The sequence below is a fragment of the Lycorma delicatula genome, chromosome 1 (genome assembly GCF_047948215.1).
Source record: "Lycorma delicatula isolate Av1 chromosome 1, ASM4794821v1, whole genome shotgun sequence".
Taxonomy (NCBI): domain Eukaryota; kingdom Metazoa; phylum Arthropoda; class Insecta; order Hemiptera; family Fulgoridae; genus Lycorma; species Lycorma delicatula.
Window position 1 is genome coordinate 326,223,648 of NC_134455.1, and position 23,312 is coordinate 326,246,959.

General features: G+C 30.4%; 1 protein-coding gene across 1 annotated transcript in view; it reads right to left on the reverse strand.

Moving 5' to 3' along the window:
- LOC142334225 (uncharacterized) overlaps positions 1 to 21,175 on the reverse strand; it is a 121,509-nt gene extending 100,334 nt beyond the window's left edge. Inside the window, exon 1 of the mRNA XM_075382076.1 lies at positions 19,420 to 21,175. Within this exon, the coding sequence (XP_075238191.1) occupies positions 19,420 to 20,511 (1,092 nt within the window). The 5' untranslated portion in view covers positions 20,512 to 21,175. The remainder of the gene's footprint in view (positions 1 to 19,419) is intronic.
- Between the last annotated feature and the right edge of the window lie 2,137 nt (positions 21,176 to 23,312).

A 23,312-nucleotide genomic window follows, 5' to 3' on the forward strand; every position in this document is an offset into this window, starting at 1 on the left:
AGTGTGGTGTGCCTAAAATTAGAATATATATGCAATTAGAAAGTGGCTAAAAACTCTCCTGAATTTTAATTGTGTCTGTTCATTTAGTATGTCGTGGTTTGGGCTTTTGTGGGTTTATATATTTCATATTGTTCAAGTGCATCTTTTTAGTACATGTTTAGAAAATCATGATTGTTGTTAAGGCCGGTGGGTTTGTGATTTATATCTACGAGAGGTGGACAATTTTGTCACCATGGAGGGATTGTGTTGTATTTTAATTAGAAGCTGTGACTCGTTTGACCGATGGAGAACATGTTCATCATTCAAATGCAAGAAAAATCTTATTTGCAAGTTCTAATGATTTAATTCGTTAATTGGAAAGTAACTTACTGACCCGAAGTTTCAAATTTTGATCAAATAAATGATAAACAGGCTGCAATGTATCGAAAGAAAATTAGACGTAATGTACTGGTAACAAAAGTGGCGGTAAAAATTTAAAAAAATATTTTGAAGAATAAACCGGATTTTAAGGCGTATAAGATTGGAAATATAAATCTAAATTAGAAATATATATTTTTGTGGTAAAATATAAGGATAATATTTTTGAAAGTAAAAACGCTAAAAAGTTGTTATTTCACAAATGAAAGGCAGAAGATGGTAGAACAGGAAATATCGGATACATGATACTCTTCGAGATTAAAATAGTGTAGAATAACTCTGAATAACTTTAGGGAAAACAAAGCGTGAGATAAAAGAGACTGAAAAATTTGAAGCATGAAACTCACACGGTAATTTTATGTCCAGTCAAAGAGGAAGTCAGATGTTTTTAATCATCTTAAAAATCGATCATTTCCATTTCCTCCAAACAAATTTTCTTATTCACTCTTACAAGAAAACTGGGAGCTCTTTTGTACTTATGAATCAATTTTTGTCTTTTTTTTTTGTCTTCAGTCATTAGACTGGTTTGATGCAGCTCTACAAGATTCCCTATCTAGTGCTAGTCGTTTCATTTCAGTATACCCTCTACATCCTACATCCCTAACAATTTGTTTTACATATTCCAAACATGGCCTGCCTACACAATTTTTCCCTTCTATCTGTCCTTCCAAAATTAAAGCGACTATTCCAGGATGCCTTAGTATGTGGCCTATAAGTCTGTCTCTTCTTTTAACTATATTTTTCCAAATGCTTCTTTCTTCATCTATTTGCCGCAATACCTCCTCATTTGTCACTTTATCCACCCATCTGATTTTTAACATTCTCCTATAGCACCACATTTCAAAAGCTTCTAACCTTTTCTTCTCAGATACTCCGATTGTCCAAGTTTCACTTCCATATAAAGCGACACTTCAAACATACACTTTCAAAAATCTTTTCCTGAAATTTAAATTAATTTTTGATGTAAACAACTTATATTTCTTACTGAAGGCTCGTTTAGCTTGTGCTATTCGGCATTTTATATCGCTCCTGCTTCGTCCATCTTTAGTAATTCTACTTCCCAAATAACAAAATTCTTCTACCTCCGTAATCTTTTCTCCTCCTATTTTCACATTCAGCGGTCCATCTTTGTTATTTCTACTACATTTCATTACTTTTGTTTTGTTCTTGTTTATTTTCATGCGACAATTCTTGCGTAGGACTTCATCTATGCCGTTCATTGTTTCTTCTAAATCCTTTTTATTCTCGGCTAGAATTACTATATCATCAGCAAATCGTAGCATCTTTATCTTTTCACCTTGTACTGTTACTCCGAATCTAAATTGTTCTTTAACATCATTAACTGCTAGTTCCATGTAAAGATTAAAAAGTAACGGAGACAGGGAACACCCTTGTCGGACTCCCTTTCTTATTACGGCTTCTTTCTTATGTTCTTCAATTGCTACTGTTGCTGTTTGGTTCCTGTACATGTTAGCAATTGTTCTTCTATCTCTGTATTTGAACCCTAATTTTTTTAAAATGCTGAACATTTTATTCCAGTCTATGTTATCGAATGCCTTTTCTAGGTCTATAAACGCCAAGTATGTTGGTTTGTTTTTCTTTAATCTTCCTTCTACTATTAATCTGAGGCCTAAAATTGCTTCCCTTGTCCCTATACTTTTCCTGAAACCAAATTGGTCTTCTCCTAACACTTCCTCCACTCTCCTCTCAATTCTTCTGTATAGAATTCTAGTTAAGATTTCTGATGCATGACTAGTTAAACTAATTGTTCTGTATTCTTCACATTTATCTGCCCCTGCTTTCTTCGGTATCATTACTATAACACTTTTTTTGAAGTCTGACGGAAATTCCCCCTTTTCATAAATATTACACACCAGTTTGTATAATCTATCAATCGCTTCCTCATCTGCACTGCGCAGTAATTCTACAGGTATTCCTTCTATTCCAGGAGCCTTTCTGCCATTTAAATCTTTTAATGCTCTCTTAAATTCAGATCTCAGTATTGTTTCTCCCATTTCATCCTCTTCAACTTCCTCTTCTTCCTCTATAAAACCATTTCTAATTCATTTCCTCCGTATAACTCTTCAATATATTCCACCCATCTATCGACTTTACCTTTCGTATTATATATAGGTGTACCATCTTTGTTTAACACATTATTAGATTTTAATTTATGTACCCCAAAAGTTTCCTTAACTTTCCTGTATGCTCCGTCTATTTTACCAATGTTCATTTCTCTTTCCACTTCTGAACACTTTTCTTTAATCCACTCTTCTTTCGCCAGTTTGCACTTCCTGTTTATAGCATTTCTTAATTGCCGATAGTTCCTTTTACTTTCTTCATCACTAGCATTCTTATATTTTCTACGTTCATCCATCAGCTGCAATATATCGTCTGAAACCCAAGGTTTTCTACCAGTTCTCTTTATTCCGCCTAAGTTTGCTTCTGCTGATTTAAGAATTTCCTTTTTAACATTCTCCCATTCTCCCAATTTTTGTCTAGATAAGAAATACACCTATGATAAGTACCTAGATAAATGTACCTATATTGATCACGTAACACTGCAACTAAGAATAAATATGCCTTGGCACTTGCAGTACACTTACAGCACTACAGAATTAGCACACTTACAAAAAACATTTCTGACAAAGCTTTACAGTTCATTACAGGTATTTCCATAGTAAAAAGTACTGAACGACCGCAGTCAGTCAGAAAATATTTCAGAATTCAGTTTCGCTGATAGTTCATAGCACTTTTTATAACAGCCCTACTGTAGCGAAGTTCTCTTGTACGTTACTCTCAGACGAAGAAAACACAGGGTAAAAACAAAAAGTAGAAACTATACAACTCTTACACTTTTAATATTTCTCATAAATTATACTTTGGTAAGGAAGGAGGATTAAAGCAGGACAAGAGTTCCATTTCATTCTACTAAATGACAAAATTTGCAGTAAATTAACTAAAAAATAAAATAGGAATTTTTAGACCAAAAATCCAAGTTTGGCATTTTTACAAAATGAGAACTGTGGTAAACACTGGACAAAAAGGTGGTGAACCCATTGAATTTAAAAAGAGCAACTAAAAATATTATTAAAAGATTATAAGCCGGGTAAAACATCGGGTTGTTTCAGCCAAAAGAAGGAAGTTGTACAGGCAACAGTGAGCATCAACGGATGTACACTATTGCACACTGATGCAAATAAATTGTGGACACTTTTAAATTAGTATGAATATGGAGATTTATGAAGAACATAGAAAATTATCGTAAACTACTATATAAAGCTCAAACATACTACTTGCTGATGATATACTCCTAACATCAGACTCGATAAAAAGTTTCAAACTCTAGCAACCTAAAAAGGTCACTTTTTATGCAAATTTTCTCCGAATGAATAGAGAATTCAGGATAAATTTTCAGGTTCAGATGGCCTTTATTTGAAAACTTTCCTATTGGCTCAGTCAACATAGTTGCAGACTATTAAACCGAAAGTTCTCAGTTTAATTGTAAAAAATCAACATGTAAATTATATTATGAAGGTCAAATTTCACTTCAAGGGCTTCAGATCACTAAAAACTACATGTCACAAAAACGGCATTGAACGGAGACTAAAGTAAGAAGGTAGAAGACAAAAAATGAACGTATAGAACCTTTTAACATACTAGATTATAAAAAAATGGATCAAATGAGATTCTGCGAATGTAATTTTGATGATGGTAGAAAATGTCAATTAGAATCAAGAAATAGAAAATTGAGCGCACAAAATATCATATGCTTACACTCAAGGATAATAAAGAAGTAAGTGAAAACTCTTATCTTATCTCTATAGAAAGGATTCACAGTGTAGCAGTTGAGCTTCTTCTATTATACAAAACTAAACTATTGCTTACAAACCCAAATTTAGACATGTCTCTCTTGAAAGTGAAAGAAAGAAAGAGATGGGAGAAACAAGGCCGTTGAAATTAAATATTACTAAAGCTCTACAATAAAATTAAAGAATGAAGATAATGTCGCTGACAAATGAATGAAGAAAGTAGAAATAAATAAAATTGACGCAGTAATATTGTAATAGAAGATTACAGTATATAAGAACAATATTTTTCATCATAATCGGACTTGCAGATCATTTTAGCGGAATATCATTCAAATATTAATTATATATTTGCTTTGATTTAGTGATTTAGCTCAAAAATTATCTTATACAGGCTAAATTATGTTAACTTCTGAAACATTTAAACGTTCTACCGATCTCCTGATTCAACAAGCTACTCATGAAGATAAGAGTAAATCGCAGGAAAAATAATTCCCGGATTAGAGGTCTCTTAACCTCAGACATGTAGCAAATATGTTTCATGAAGAAAATACTTTAAGGAAAAAAAATTGTAATTATAACTCCAGAAATAAAAAATATTAATTGATTTGTTAACATAAAATGTTGATACTACGTGATAAATTGAGAGAAAACTTTCTCGTTTGATTATCATTGTAATCACAAAAACAAATAAATTGCCTTTAAATTATTAGTAATAAAGGCATATTATCTTGTACGTTTTAATCTGAAATTCTGTAAAAAAAGTAGGGAAATAAGTTTTTTATTAATTAAAATTGTGTATCAATTTATCATTGTGTTTCTATTTACCCCATAGCGTGCACAGGCTACATTTGTAAGCAAGAGTAACAGATTATTGAAACATATTAGAAACCATTAAAAACATATAGTAATTTCAAGATGATCATATGAAGATATATGCACAATTTGAATCGCATATCATTTACGTTTTTCCGAATCATGAAATCAAACAGAGCATAGGGGAAGTACGGTTCGCAGTGGGGAAGTACGGAATCGGTGAACCTCAGGGTAAGGTTAGATAATAAATTAATTAGATTCGGCTGAAGGAAGCGAACAGATCTCAGGTTAGCTAGGCGCGACCAAGGAGACAGTAACTGTAAGTCCTAAGAGACTTCATTTTTTCTAGCATGTATCACGTAGTAACTAATACGGTCCGATGAATCTGTATTTTCAGAACGTTGTTCCGCGTATTGCAGGTCCTAACAGAAGAATATAATAATAAATGCACCTCATCGTGCGCATCCGACCCTGTTAACCACGATGATATTTTTATCATCAATTTTTGTAGAGAAATTTCCGTTATTGCATTAAATGACGGAAATATCGCAACGCAAATTGTAATCATATAAATTTCCTGTAATTTCTTTTTTATCAAAATTTTATCTGTTTTTGTGAAGTAAAACAAGGTTACGAAGTGGAAATATTTTTATTATTAAGACACATTTATGTTTTTATATAATGTTAAAATTAAAATGCATGCAGAAAGGAAAACTGATTAAATGTGTAGTATGGAAAGGATTATAATACCAGAAACGAACAAATAAAAAAAGGGAATAAAAACAAAACTAAAATAATAAAAATATATACTTATCACTCTTCTACAAGTAGACAAAACAGCACATAAAGTGCGGAAAACGTCATTCTTTAACGTGATATGGGTATATGACCATAATTTCACGGCGCGGTTAATTTAAATGAATATTTTTCCATATTTTTGAGTCTATTAAGAGAAGAAAATACTTAAATAATAGAAAATATAATAAAACAACCGTGTCTTTGGGCCTACGTAAAGGATTACAGTTGTCCTTTTACTCTAAAAGACAAGAATTGTAAAATGAACATGTGAAATAATTTTGCAGTATTTGTTTAATTCATTGTTATAAAAGTATCGTCGGTTGCGATAAATTTTAAATATTATCACATTAAATAATTTGATGCAGACGAATTGTTAAGATATATATTTTTTATTCGTAACTCAAAAGTTGTAAAAAAATATGTCTTTACTAAAAAATTAAAGAGTATGTTAAAATATTAGTTTTTATTAACCCACCGAGTTAGTCTAGTGTTTAACTCGTCGTTGCAGATCAGTTATTTAACAGCTGATTTTCGAAGTCGAAGGTTCTGAGGGTCAAATCCTAATAAAGGTTAATTGCTTTTATAAGGATTTGAATACTAGACACTGGATACCGGTGAACTTTGGGGGTTGGTGTTAGATTAACCAGACATCTCAGGAATGGTCGGCCTGAGTTTGTACAAGATTACTCCCCACTCACATGTCATACATATCATCCTCTTATTGAGCTGTGGAGGGGGGAGTTGCTTATTGTTCACCGGTTGAACAAATTGCCGTACACATTAGGGAAAATAAAAATAAAATATTAGTTTTTAAAGCTTTTTCCCTGAGAGATATGATAATGATAAGGAAGAACGTTATAATTTTTAAGTATGTGTATTTTTATATCAGACGGAGTGAATAAATATAATGAAATATGTTTATTAATTGATTAAAATTGTATGATTTAATAAAAATTATATCAAACTTTAAATATATTAACAATATTTTAATGAGAAATATACGGAAATTTTCTCTAACAGGATTTTTTAAACTGCCTCTCGAGATGCACTAACAAGATCGACTCGTGCTGGTTCTAGGATTAAGAACTTAAAAAGCAGGTAAGAAAACCTGACAGGTTTACAGAAATAGTCAAAAGGTTGTAAATAAAATCATTCCAGCCGTAAAAGTGAGTTCAGTTTACTCAAGTAACAATCGCGTGCAATACCGGCTGGGCAGTTGGTGCAATGGTTAGGATGCTGGCTTGTAGATTAGAAGGATTTTTGATAACCAGTAATAGCATCCCAAAGGCTGTTTTAATAAGTAAAAGTGGAAAAATGTAGCATATTCATCATTTTTTTAAACGTTATATTGAGCAATATCCTTACTGAAAATTAAATCTTGTAAAATGGGACTAAATATTTAATAAATTATAGGACAAAAATCTATACATTGTATTTATAATAACAGTTGTATAAGAAAATTCATGTTAATTATTACTGTACATGTAAAATGATATCATGAGTGATCTTTTAATAATCTTCGATTTTTTCTGATTTTAAAAATGTTTTTATATTTTCTCTAATTATGATTTATTATTACCTTTGATAGTTAGATACAAAATAATCCATTTCATTGTAATATAAACGATTTTTCAATAATTCTAATTCGTATTGTAATTTATAATAGTTAAAACTTTTTTATAACAAATGCAGAGGTGCAAAACGTTACGATATTATTTAACGTAATTACAGATATTAGGTAACGATGTGTAACGGAGTGAATGCATGAATTATGAATAATTATTAAAATACAGAAATATAATTGATACCACGTGAATTTTAACAGATAAATTTCACGCATTAAAGTGATGAAAAGTCATAGCAAGACAAATTCATACCACTTAGTAATAGCGTCAGCAACCAAGAACAGTTGTACGATTTTAATGCGGCTTATTATACTTTTGTGGGCTACATATTTCTTCAGTTAAACATTATAATAATGGAAACAGTTATCCTGTACGAGTAAATTATGTTACACACGCGCGCGCACGCACGCGTAAATACTTTATAAATATGTGTGACCGACCGAGTTCAGCAATCGTCATAGGAGTACTTAGCTAAATTTAGCTAAGCAGAGAAATCTCCTTCAGTTTTAACTAATATATTGTGATTTTTTTTCTTTGTATTCTCAAAATTCAGCTTAAAAGTTCTTAATTAGGAGAATTGCAGTGAGTCTATTGAAAGGATACATAGTACCCTAGTTTCCAATACCAAGAAATTACTAAGAGAGTTTTACGTTTCATTAATTAATAACAATAATCGAGTTATACGTAACACTACTTTGTAGATTATGGTTTAAATTTCATAAGAATATTTAAACAGTAATCATTTTAAGTAAATTAGAATGTCCGGGTGTATGTTTACGCCATATTCTATTAAAACTCAAAGATTATTGAAGTAATCTGAATGATTCTTTTATCGATAACTTTAATGAACTTTGAAACTAGTTTTAGGCGTTATTAAGAGAATAATTAAGCTTAGATGGAAAACTTATGGTTTGGTAACGTATTGCCATTTTTCCTTTAGTAACATTTTGAATCGTTTACTAAATCATCTTAAGTAAGAGGCAACCAAATATTTTGCGCAAGTGAAAGTTATAAGAAAAACTGAATTTTATTTTGATGTTTAATTTTTCGAAATCGGGAGAACTATACTAGAAATACATACAATTTAATTGGGTATTTTATTACCACAATTTTAGTAGTAGACAAGTGACGTAATATCTTTCAGTGAGCTCTCTCGCTGTACTATATGTATATATATAGTACTGTAAATAATTTTTAAGATAAGTTTTTGTTTTCCTATATTTTTTTGGATTCCATAGAAAGCTTGAAGAGCTTTCCTTCTCCTTGAAGAGTCATTTTCCTTCAATGACTGTTTATTTCAATTTGATTGTTTGTATAAAATTACGTGTAAAGGCATAAATTAAAAAAAAGAAGCTGACAACACAATTGTAGGACTTTCCCGTCACGCGGCTTTTTTCTAATGCACGGTTTACACACACAACTTAATTTATAATTTTATTTAAATATAATATATTTAGTACAGCTGTACGTCAGTTCTCTATACTAGCGCTCCTTGTGATGACAGGGAATACTATTGACTCAGTATACCCACTTAGCTACTAGTTTTAACATTTTTTGGGTTGGGGGTGTGATTTTGAAAAGTTTTTTGAAATTTTATTTTTTAATTATTAAAAAATATGCCCAAGAAAAATAAGACCTTAATTAGACGAAATTTCGAGATACTGAGGGTGACCTTGCTTTACAGCCTTACCCCCTTGACCTTTTAAGTTGAAAATTTATTGGCATCAATTCCCCACATTCTGGAGATATAAGGTGTGAGACATCGAACGCACACACATACATACGAACATCCGGAAAATTTCCACCCGGTTTTTTGGGTTCCTTAGGTGTCAAAACATCAAGTTACGGTGAAAGCCGCGTGTACCCAAATTGGTCCGATTGCAATACTTCCCTTCTACAGCTATAGCGCTAGACGGCAAAGTAAAAACTTGAAGAAAGAGCATATTTTACCGAGAAGATGCAATTTACACGATTTATTTTTTAGAAATTTCTCCTACTTCTTCACTTGAAATATTTACCGGTGAGTTGACCATTCTTGACGAATGGTAAAAGTTTGATATTCTCTCCCTAGCAATGAACTTTTTAACAATTACGGTAATAGGAGAAAAATATCAAATTCACTTTTCTTTTGTCAAAATGATTTAGTTCATATGCTAAGGATGCATTTTAGCAAAATTCTCAAGCGATTAAAACTAAAGCAAATATAATTGTATATAACTTTTCCAGAACGGTTTTCAAAGATTTATAAAACTTCAGAAATGGTTCCTTCCATCATCTTGCGGGACAGATTTTTGTTATGTTGAATGAAATTTTTTTTTAAATTCTGAGTTAGAGTAAAATTATATAACACTGATTGTAGAACACTTATTTCTCAACGACGTTTTTGTTATATTTTGATTTTATGCTGAAAATACTTTTTTAGTTATAGACATGTTTTAAATGCGTTCATTTGGCTTTGAAGTATGACACCGGACGGTCATTTGCTTCTTTTCATACGATCGATACTTATGTTAATCAATCGATAACAAAAAATGTGCACTAATACTTCTGGAACACTAACTTACAGGCTACGCTAAGCTACAAACTCAGACGACATTAATAAAATAGTCATTGCGGTTTATATAATTTATTTGACTCAATATTTATATTTATTTCATTATTCAGTTTTATAATTTATATTTAATTAATATTAAATTATCATACAAATGTAAAAAAAGTAATGATTTACTGATAACGCTTAATGTATTTATAGGTTTACTTTTATTCTTGTATTGGTACCGCAGTCAAATCGTTGACGACTAAGTTTAATGTGATGAGGATACTGTTTGTAATTAACCTGTGATTTACAAATAACGTATAGTTGACTGAACTAAAGTAACTGACCGTTTCTTAGTACCTAGGGTAATTTTCTCTTAACCATAGTCAGAAGGATCGAACGGATAAAACGGGATAAAATGCCAGGCTCCGTGGCGCGAGTGGTAGCGTCTCAGGCTTTCATCCGGAGGTCCTGGGTTCGAATCCCAGTCAGGCATGGCATTTTTCATACACCACATTTCATATTCCACGTACAAGCTTCAAACTTATGTGGCAATATAAAAAAAAGACTAATGAAATTACACGCTTACTTCCTAGTTAAATACACATGTGTGTATTTATGTGTGGATCTGTTTTTGTGTGTGCATGTGCCTATTTGCTTTGAGTGTGTGTGTGGGCACTTACCCCCTCTTCTGAAGTAATGCTTTACCAGCTATTTCCAAGAGGGGCGGGTATCCAGGGATCGAGGTTTAGTCGGTAGTTCGCAGGAATACATAAGCCTTTTTTACTATCTTGCAGAAACTGTTAGCGAGTCCGACACGGCTTCGGCGCCTGTAAATGGGGGTTCCTCCATCTCAAAAAAAAAAAATAAATAAATAAATAACACACTTGCCTGACTTTCCACTGTATAATTCATCATTCATCCAAAATATCTTAAGTACAGCAATGAGTGGATACTCTTGGAAACCTTTCAAGTTGTTTATTACGGATGCTATACATAATAGATATATTAATTAACTAACAAAAATCAGAGATAATTAAATAAAGTATGAAATGTATGCAATAGTATGTCAATAATAAATTTAAAAAATAAAAAAAAATATAAAAAAGATTTAAAGAAATTGATTAACTGATATTTTTTGTTGCTTGACAAATAACTGAAAACCTGATTAATGACAAGTTTTCAGTCATATCTGAGAGTGGTTGACCGATTTTTATTTAATTTCTGTCAAATTATAAAGGTTTTTTATTGAGGTGTCACAACCCATATCATTCGATTAAAAATATATCTGAATATAGTTCACAGATCGGTGACAGTGTAAGAGATATAAAAGTTTCATTACGTAATCTATTGATTTTTATTTATCTTAAACTATGAAATAATTGAAAAAAGCAAAGATTTTCAGCATAGAAAGCGGAAGAGTGAACCAATTTTAATTTGTTTTTCAATAAAATTAATTTTTTACACTTTCATTCATGATATCATAAGTTTAGATTGGTGGGTGGAAGGGATGGATTGCCTCCTTTGATTCTTTAATACTAAATGCTGAAATTTTTTTAACGAACTCATGTACACTTTTGCACAACAGAAAGGGGTGTAGCATTTGCTTTTTTATACTATTTTTCTTTTTTACTATTATGATGCATGTAAAATTTCTGATTTACAAATGCACTACTCAGAGCTTTTCCTAAAAGCAATAACATTTAATATATAGCCAATCCCAATCAGGCAATAATATAGAGCCAATCCCTACGATTAACAGAGTGAAGACGTAATTTGTAGGGCTGAATATCACTTGTATTTCAGTGGGCTTGACATTTTGATATGCAACTTTATATTTGGATCGGTGAAAAAGGCACGGGAAACAACTTCACTCTTCACCTTTCCCGGTAAACCTGTCAAGGGTTGCTTATAATTCTTGATGGTATAACTATTTTGCATTGGGAAATGACTTCTGAATCACTACAAGTCGCCTACAACCATTATTATTACGTCATTTAAAATATATAATTCATATAGTACCTAAACTGCGGTTTACCAATTAGTCGATTCAGCCAATAACGGAAGTTAACCTTGAAAATGGGCCTTCTTAATTTTATTTATGTGTTGTTTTGTAAGGTTAGTATTTATAATAACGAAAAAAAGAAGAAATATTTGTAAACTCAAAAATAGCAAATTAAATCTTATGAATTTGGAGGAAATAACTATATCCTAGCCTAATAAGATTGGTATTCTTCTCGAAAACTAAATTTTTCTCATGGAAATTGAAGAGATAATAAAATAAACAGATTTTTAAATAAAATAAACCGAATCTTAAATAACATTTAATTGGCCATGCAATGTATTACTTATAATTAATAATAATTGTATAGTTTTGTTTGTGTATTTTTATGGCTTCAGGGTTGGTATAATCACGCAGTTAATTTGTAACATTTACAAAAATTTAATTGCGTACATATATACGGTCACTTGCCTGAAGGCGAGTTTAATCATTCAAACGCTGCCATCAGCTCTTATACGAAGCTGAGTTGACGATACGGAGGAATAATAGTTTTTATATAAATGACGACCGTCAAATAGGAAGAAGCTCAAAGGGTCAGGTCCTTCCTTCCTTCTGAAAGCTATGTGCTATCAACTAACGACTAATGCTTTAACTAGATAAACATGTACATGACAGAGGTAAGATACCTCCACCTGTTTTGTTTTACTAACGACTATTGACCATTCAAGTTCATAGGTGAAGGACTTTTAAACCGCTGTTAAATTGATTACAAGTACATTTAATATACAGTTGTTTATACCGTCTAAGAAATACAAATCCGTCTTATGTAAACGGTAAAATTTTAAAGGAAGTAACAAAAAAACTGTTTTATTCTTATAGATATTCTAAATGAAAAAAAAAACGAAAAAACTGCCACTCGATTTTAAGATAGTCAAGAAAGGTCATTGATCTCGGCTACCTAACGTGAAGGAAGTTTAAATGTTCTTACTGGGAGTTTACCTCCGCCCCATCAATTAGTTTTAGAACTCCTACGAGAAGAGGAATGTAAAACAAAAAGAAAAAAGTAGAAGGTGTTCTTTAATTGGTTGTTACTTCTTATTGAACTTCCACCGGTCTTTTGATTACCTTACTTGAATATTATCATGTTCTAAACAAAGCACCCATTACTTATTTAGTATTCAAACGAGATTTTGTGGGAAACAGTCTAACATAAAGTAAGGTCAACTGAATAGCCTACTGATGTTTTATCTAAATATATGCTATTAAAAAACGTTTGGAAACGTGTTAATTTATTTTACTCTAATACACTCTACGTAATTATAAACCTCATACAGCCGCTGTGGAACCCTATGCTATAAATGCATGCTTATAATTTAGATTTAGTAACAAAAAAAATAAATAGTGTAATTTAAGAAAATTTCATTAGATACTAAAAACATCGTAACTAATCACTCCGACAAAACATACGAAGAACTTCCAGTTTTATGAGAATTTAGTATAAATCTGTTTTTATAAAAAGCAAGAAAGTGGCAAGACAATGAATACGGTTCCGATACCGATGGAAAAATGTAGATAATGATACAAGGAGAAATTAAATTATTTATTTTAAGAACAAAAGTTTCAATATATCACAGAATTTTTCGGAATGAAAAAATGATTTTGATGAAAGAATGATTTTATGAAAATCATTCAAACTCAAACATCGTATCAGTAAATAATTGCTAAATATGTTTTATATTTTCATTTTACTTTTCATAACTGACAATACTACCATTAGTTTTACCCTACTTATTACTTTTACTAAAAATTATTTAAGTATGCAACCGGTCTCAAAAATCTTCACTAAAAACTAAAAAATACTATATTTTGTTCGGTTAGTTCTTTAATTTTGACTTTAAAAAAAATCAAATTAACAAATTAAAAACAGATAATTTCCATAAATTTAATGACTCATCTGATGCGTACTTCCTTTTATAAAAAAAAAATAATTGAAAAGATTTCATTTTTGGGGCAAACTTTTGAAATCTTTTTTTTTGGTTAATTCACCATATAAGCTTTAAAGCTTGCGCATGGAAATATGAAATGAAATTTTGTAGCGTGTAATGAATAATGCCATGCCTGACCGGGTTTCGAACCCGGGACCTCCGGATGAAATGGCAAAGGCAAAACGCTACCACTCTGCCACTGAAATAGGCAAATTTTATACTTTCAAGATTTAGTTTTATTTAAAATTTAATAAGTCAAATACACTGTGAAAAAACAACTAGTAATAAAAGCAAAGGAAAGAAACCAGGGTTTTGATAAAAATACAATAAGAATACTCTGAGAAAGAAAGTAAAGACACTGATATCGAACCTGATCTAACGCCGTACGAAGTGTTGAAATATGTGCTATTTTTTCACCGATTCTTGGTAATAAAAAAATTAATGTAGAGAAGGGACAAAATAAACCGCTATAAGGCATCAAATAAGGTTATCGGGAATTTAGAATACGATTGTTTACCTAAGTTTTCTAACTTTCTTAAATTTTTAAGTAAAACGATATTTTGGATATCAAAATTATGTCAGCTAAACCCTTTTCATATAATAATCCAATATTAAACGAATATAATGAAAAAAATATAAATGGATTTTTATATTGTTTTATGTAAAGAATGAATTCGCCAGTCAAAAAATTTTCGATTTAGATCGTGCAACCGGGATATCTATGGAACTTGTTCTACAATAAAAAATTAGTCCATCTGGTGAAATAAGGTTTGAAAATATTTAGGGCGAACCGAGAACCTACTTTTACTAAGTAGGTAACAAATAAAATACTTAGGATTTAAATATTAATTAATTTTACAAAATTAATGATAAATTATGTTCATTGATATGGATGGTATCAAATAACCCTTATCTAGTGTGTGGCTACATGAAAAATATTTTATGATTATTATTAATTGTCAGTGAAACTCCTAAAGCTGTAGTTCGGAGATCACATCAAAACTTACGCGGTTATTTTATTTCGCAATAGGTGTCTTATAATCTTTAAGTAGATATGTTAACATTGTGACTGGATGTGACTTATTGATGTGTATAGTGTGCGGCGTGAGGTATATATTCTGGAGTGATGATTGGATGTCGTGAAGTGTGTGGTGTGATTTATTCTGATGTGAGCTACCTTATGGGAGTGAGGTCGGTGTCTGTTGACTGTGGTGTCTGAATGTGTGTGAGGGCGTATTCCCCCCTTCCTGAAGTAATGTACATCAGCTGTACCAGGAAGGGTGTGTAGCCAGAGGTGGAGGTTTAGTCGGTAGTGCGCAGGAACACATACGCATTTAATAACATCTTGCGGAACCTGTTAGTGACCCCGACACTGCCTAAACGTCCGTAAATGAGGTTCCTCCACCTTTTTAAAAAAAAAAACCTTTATTATTTTATTTGCAGCCCTCTTGCCTTAAGCAATACAACAGAACGGGGAAAAAGTCAATATATTGTAAAATATTTTAGACAATTGTTCAAAACTATACGTGCATTATCTCTTTCTCTTAATTTTTCATTAAAATCATGTTCCATCAAAAAATTTCAAGATAATATCTCTAATGAAGAGCAGAGTATATCTTCTGGATGGAAAAGCTATGCGTTCTTAATTTGAATGTAGTTCAAGACCAAATCTATTTGTGAATTAAAAACGTATAAGCCGTTCAGCGATTAGACAGTACTGTCAGTTACTTAATCCAGACACAGTTTATTTAATTAAACGGTCTCTTCTGGACATTTTATCATCTCAGTTGGGAACCGTCGAGATTTTACGGTTATTTATTTGTTGAAAAAAGTCATTCATTTCTATCCACCTAGTTTACGGTTAGCGATTAAATCAAAATAATTACCGTACCTAACACGTTTGGTGCGTACTAGTGTATATTCCGACTGGTATGTGAGGAAGGTATATAAGAATGAAGTTGAATTTCTAAAATTATAAGCTTAAAAATGAATTTTAATTACCTTCACGCATACGAAAAAACTTTTTCTCTCACCATTCGAGAAAGATTTTCTTTTTCGTAAAAAAAACCCAAACAATAAACTTATTATTTAAGGCATGTGATTGAACTGATTGATATGTGAGTTTGTGTGATGACGATGATGTTTTACGTGATGTGTGACGTTTAAATTCATACATATGATCCCCTTATCATAGGCTTTTAATTATAAAGAAGCGCTTACATAATTATAATTATCAAGAATTAATGGGTTGTTTTTTCTCAGATCCCAACTAAACATTTCTTATGGAAAGCATATTTATAGTTTCGGATAGAGGACTCTAACCATAATTAGCCTATATGACTTAAAATTTCGATGGAAATGACTTTCTAGGGGTTTGAAACGACTACCATGATGATAAATAATCTGATAAGATAGGGATGGTTGGGATATGACACTAGCAATTTCCTACAGAAGGAGCCTTCTCTCTGGGGTGCACTAGAAATTTTTATACATGTTCTACTTCAACAAATAAATAAAATTTGTGTTTTTCTGAGTTACAGTCATTAGAAATAAATATTTAAGGAATTAATGGAATGTGGTTTACGCTTCAAAAATAAGTAAAAGTTAATAACAGCAGTTATTACAGTTAAGGTACACTGAGTTAAATTATTCCTTTTTTATTGATAAAATTTTTACTAATACATTTACTAACTACATTAAAATTTCTAGTTCTGTCATCTTTTTATTTTTAAACTTCTTTATTTATTTTAACCATATTAGTTAGTGGAAACAATACGTCACACTTGGCTAAGGGACCGGATTTTATAAAACAAAAGAATTTTTTAAATTACGGTGAGATTGCCCAAAGCCAGTAGTAACTTTCTTCAAATAATGTTTTATTTGTTTTGACACAGATTTAAATTATTTTTTTTGTAGTAATTTTTCAATTATTTTATTTTTTTATTCTTATTGTTCTGTAGAAAAAAATAAATTAAAAAAAAAATGGTTGCTTGGAATTTAGTTTGAAAATATTGATAGGATCTTATGTGTGTAATATTACCATTCGGAATATAGTATGGTAAAAACTATTATTATTATTGGGTTCAAATCCCCGTCATGTAAGGCATTTTTTACATGATGCAAAAAAATTCATTCATCATCGCAGCTGTTATAGGTCAATCTGTTGTTGAATAAATAAATAAAATAAACTGTTATTTTTTGAACAGGTTACGTTTATAATTTTACAAAATTCCTTCTTCTTTACTGTTATGATTTTTCAATAATTTTTTCTCTATTTTTTTAGTTTTCAAGTACTTTATTACTGAAAATTTTCCCCCTGGTTCATCCATTATTGAAAGCTATAAGTTTTTTCTTTCGTTTTTTTTAACTTTTATATCAGTTAGTTACTAACTACTATTCCTGATATTGAGGCAGGAAATACCCTGCCTTTACATTGCAGAATTATTTCGCTGGATGTCATTTCTGATCTGATGAATAAATAATTCTTTCTGTTTTTATTTTTAATTGATTATATAACTTTTTTTATGTTCTTTAATAAAAAAATAGATAGTTTTTCAATTAATTATACCATTATGTATGATATTTTCAGGAAAAATCTGTTTATTATTTTGCATAATTCATCATTGCTTAAAATGCTGTAATTTTTTTCATTTAATATCTATTTTTTAAATGTTATACAAAAACTGTACTTTATTTAACTCAAACTAATACACTCTTATTTTAAAAATATTGAATCGCGCAATTTAAAAACTGCATAAGTTGAATTAAAAGAAGCCCTGTTGAAATAATTTCGGATTTTCTGTAAATTTTACTTTTTGTATTAAAAAAACTACTTTAAAGAACTGCTATTTTATTTAAATCACTTACAGAAATAAATTCACAACATTAATCAGATTTAATTTGTTAGTTGTAATTTATCTGCTAAGGACGATGAAAAATGTTGGATATTATTAAAAAGAGCGAGAGCAGTTTCATATACTCACGCGCGCTCAAACACACACACACACACACACACACACACACACACACACACACACACACACATACTTACATGTACGTACAATAATCAAAATAATCAAACTTTTGTACTATACTGTTAATAATAAAACACTATTTACTCTTCTTGATTGTACTGTTACACAAAAATGACATCTTCATTACACAAACAAAATAAGATTAATAATTTATTTCTAAATTATTAAGTATTCATACGTTTACTTTATTTATCACTATTCAACAATTATTTGTAGGTTTCGTGACGTTGGAAGGAGTGATAATTAGTAATGCTTAGAGATCAACCATCAAAATTAAACATAAGTAAAATTAATTGATTTCCTAACTATTAAATATCTAGTTAATTTTTAAGTTTTCAGTGCCATACTCTCACTTGTATCATGATTTGAATGTAAACTGTCATGAAAATTCAGATTCCTGCCAGTTATTTAATTCGAGACTGTTATGTCAGTTATATTCAATAGAGACTGAATTAGTTAACCGATTATTACATTCATATTGTAACAAAGTAAAGAAAAACTAGTGTAAACTTACATTTTTTAATGGAAAAGCAGTAAGAACAGAAAAGAAGTACTGGACTAAAATTTAGTTCATATTTATATATATAATGTCGTTATTGTCATATAAATATTTTTAATTCCTAAGTAGATCTAAATTATTAAATGTACTTACCGTTTTTAACCAAAATACAAGACCTTCATTATTTTGATTTATTTTTTTGTTTATAGTTAAAATTTTATTTGAAAATAAATTCAAAACGGGTTTACTTTCAATGTATATAAACATATTGCGGCATCTACTTGTTTGTTTTGAATATAAGATATGCAAATAATTTTTTATATTAATAGGGCTTTCTGTTAAAATTAATTTTTTAAGTTATAATTTAAATGTAAATGTAAAGTGAAAAGTAGTAAAAGTAATAATGTATTAGTCAGTAGATGATTTTTTTTTCTATTAAATTTTGAATTTTTATAAACTTCTTTCGTATATATCTAAAAATAAAAATGTTTATTACATTGAATATTCATACTTAACAAAAAAAAAAAAAAAAAAAACACAATGATTTTATTTTTTGTATTACCGATTTTATTGGATGGGATGTTATGGTTTCCACAAATATTTATTACATATGCTAGTAATTAAAAAATAACTAATTGTAAATGATATGGAACAATAAAACGTATTTGAATTTAACAGAAGATGTTAATTTCAAGTAGCCGTGCTAAAACTATATTTAAAAAATACATTTTTCATCTGATGATAAATATAATAAAAATAAAGTTTTCAAAAATTAAATACTTTTTTTTTTTAAATAAGTGACTTTTTGCTTTCATGCATTTTAGCGGAATTTTAAGCGACTGAGGAATCAGATTATTTTATCGATGTCAGTATTAAGATAAAAATGAAAAAAACTCACCTGATCACATGCATGAGAATAACGCATTAGCAGAGGTGCCACCACGTGATCTGAATCAACATTCAGTTCTTTTCTTAACTGAGTAAACTGGAAAAGAGCATCCTTGTCGCACTCCACACGACGCTGAAGAATGGCGAGTAAAATTGCCAGAGACCTGTTGCTGATCGCAGGTTCCACGACGTTCAATAAAGTTTTATTTTTTATAAGACGTTCTTGAATATCACTTTGTCGCAGCGAAAGCTGACGCTGATGGGAGGCTTGTACCGGTGCCGGGCCTTTTGATACACCATCCCTTCGACCTGAAAGACTCAATTCTTCCAACTTCTGAAGTGCAGTTTTGTAGGTATCCGCAAGCCTTTGAAATTCTACTTTCAATGCATCGTGTAGATTAGTCAACGTTTCGTCACTTGTGCCCACTAAACCGTGCTGCCCAAGACCTTCTACCGCTTTATCCAATGCTCTTCGACGTAACTGAAGCGCTTTCTTCAGTTTAGGCTCCGAAAGTACAATCACTTTAAGAAGTTTGCGGCTGCTCGCCAACCATCTGTCGGCACTTCCTCCCGAAAAAAGCTTTACCAACTGCATCAAAACGTTTTCGGGTCGAAGTATTTTTACCCCGCAATCTGAGCTGAGAAATACTTTAGCGTACAAAGCTTCTAAAATAGATACGGAATGAGGCATAGCCTCTATGAAAACATCGATAGGCAGCTGAGGCAGAATAGCCTTAAAAGTTCCGTGACTCAATCTGTTCACGAAGTTTGCCGCCTCCCGATACTGAGCGTTTTCATATAGTAATAAAATTCTTTTAACAGCGAACCTTGGACTGACATCCGCTATAGTCATAGAACTGACTAATTCCGGGAAACCATCTACCCAATGAGAATTTCGCCACTGTAACTTTTGTACACTTACGCCATGACGACTTCTTTCGGGCTTAATCCTTTCACCACCTCTAACAGGTTCTGAACTGTAAGACGTCCATGTGGCAGAGGGATCTGTCAGAGGAGGAGGTGGAAGAGTCAACACCCCTGAACGACGTGGATACGCCTCATAATATCGGTTCATTTTATAATTATTATTTACGATTCGCATCCATTCAGTCCAAAAAAACTTTATTGTGATCTATTTTTTACTTGTTCTTATTTTAAAGCTTTCGTATAATTTATTTAACTTATAGAAACGCAATTTTCGGTAATGCTTATGCAATATTCAACTCGATGGGATTTGCTAAAAAGATGAGCTATTATAACAGGCTCGATTCTAAACTCTATTTAAAATGTTTTTTCTATAATAAAGAAATTTTCACAAAAAATATTTTATTAAATTTGAATCTAATCTAAAACTTCCAGACAAAATCTAACATTTAAATCTACTACAAAAACTTTTCCCGTAACAAATTAATGATTAGTTTTCAAAATATATTTTTAGTAATAATTTTATGTCCTTTTGTAAAAAGGGATCTGAGTAAAACGAAAGCTTTATTCAAATTTTCTTATAATGTTTTTTTTTTTTTTTTTATAATAAAAATATTTTATTGTCAGGTTTCACTTTTATTGAAGACGACGAATTATTATCAGACACATTAATTTTTTGCTCAATAAAATCTCTCACACACATTTCTTTAATTTTATTTATTTTACTGAATGAAATAAAATGTTTTACTGATATCATCACGTAAACACTCAGAGTTATCACTTCGCAAGTGCCGTCGAAATTATAAAGGAATATCACTCACGGAGCCGACGTTACGACTATAGAAACACCTGTGCCACTGACCGCGGCGCTAATCTTTTCTTCCCACCTGATTTCGTTCTACCTGCTCAAAATTTCCCTCTTCAGTATAAAATTCCCTCCTTGAGAAATTATAACTTTAATATCGTACTGTTTACATTCTGTCCTCGTTCAATTTCTCATATTATTACAGGAATTTATCGAGACCTCTGATTAATTCAATAAGGATATAGCACTAACATTTTATCTTTTATTGCTATTATTAATAGACGTCAAAAAAATGCTAGAATCAATTAATCATACGTATTGTAAATATTAATTGATTCTATTCTCTTTTATTGCAAACGGTACAAACATAGACTTACAATTAGCCGAATATTACAAAGAATAGATAATTATAATTCATTATTAAAAATTAATACGTTCGTTTTTCGGTATACATTTTACACAATTTAAAATTTTACACATTTAAAATGTATGTTTTGGATTTTTTTGGTATTAATGCCCATTAAATTGCAAAAAAAAATGGTAAAATACTAAAGTATTCTAACTTGTTCCTGGATATCCATCCTTAACACAAGATGCGAATGAACATAAACACAAGTATAACTATAAAGAAGGGATCGATTATTGAAAAAATTCTATTACCAATTAAATCAATTTATCTTTGCAATTTAGACAAAAGCCTTTTCTGTAGTTCTAATTGACAAATATTTTTTAGTAGTTTTTATTTTTAAGGAATCTAAATTATTTTCCTGCATTAATTATTACTTGGTTACGTCTGCATATTATTCATTTTAATAAATGGATTAAGTAAACCAGTGAAAAAGATTACACTCAAAAACCGGTTTACTTACTTAAAATCTAAATTCAGATGGCCGTTTCAATTAAACGGTCATCATCAATAAGAGGAAAAATAAACAGCAGATAAATAAATAATTAATTAAAAAGAATTTTTTAAATTAATTAATAAATATACATTATTTACGAAACAATATAAGATGTGCGCTTTTAGCGTCATTTCTGTTGTTTTTTTTTTGTGTGTTTGAGCATAATATTGTTTTAAATTGTACTTCTATAATCGTTTAACGTAACTCGTTATTTGTAAATGGACTAAATGATGTGCAAGTAACATTGTTAAGATTAAAAACAGAAATTTAAGCCAGTAATAATAAAAAGTTTGTTATGTCTCTTATTGATATGATATGGGCTATATAATGATGTCTTTATACAAAATTTGAACTTAATTTTGAAACGTCATACTATTATCAAAATTTAAAATTCAAAAATAGCACATTTCTAATTTACTTTTAAAAGAATTCTTTACTTGTGCCTTTTTTATCGTATAGGGACCTACTATTTTATTAAAAAAGTAATAACTTATATATATACTAATAATAAATTTATCGATACATTTTTCTCTATTATATTAAAGCTTTAATTTAAATTGAAAGCATTGTGTTTAGAAATAAACCTTACAATGATTTATTTTTCTGTAATTCACATAAAAATATCTTAATATCGATGATAAATAACTACAATAATAGTAATAATATAACAAATGAATGAAGAATATAATGGATACAAAAATCAACGAAAGGAATTCCCCTTGACTCGGCAAACCTGTACGCAAGTGGAACACAGACAGAAAAGATCCACATACTCTACTGCTAATGCTATACAAATAATATCGGGGTCATTATCATGATATTTCTCATGGGATCCGATAGATTTCAAAAGTTAATGTTCCGTGCGGTAGTCTTTCGTATTCAGTCGTCATATTCATGTCCGTTAGCCACACCGACACTAATGTGATATACGTTTTACAAACTATTTCATCCACCTATACATAAGGCTATACAGAGAACGAGTAACTCCAACTTTCCTTAATTGGACTTTACTCCTAAAAAAGAAAATAAACAAAAATAGTAACCGATTTCTCTACGGCATTAGATCATTAAGAATTAATGATTATACTAACTGTTTAATGAAGAAAACATTTACGAATAAGTTTACAAGAAAAATGCTTTCCGTTATTATCTTTTGTTTTTATTTTTTCATATAAATATGCGTAATGAATTTCTCAATTAGATATCATTACAAGATTTTTTTTTGAGGGTTTTTGTCAGATCTTGCCTTCCATTCCGTTTATTAAACCATTT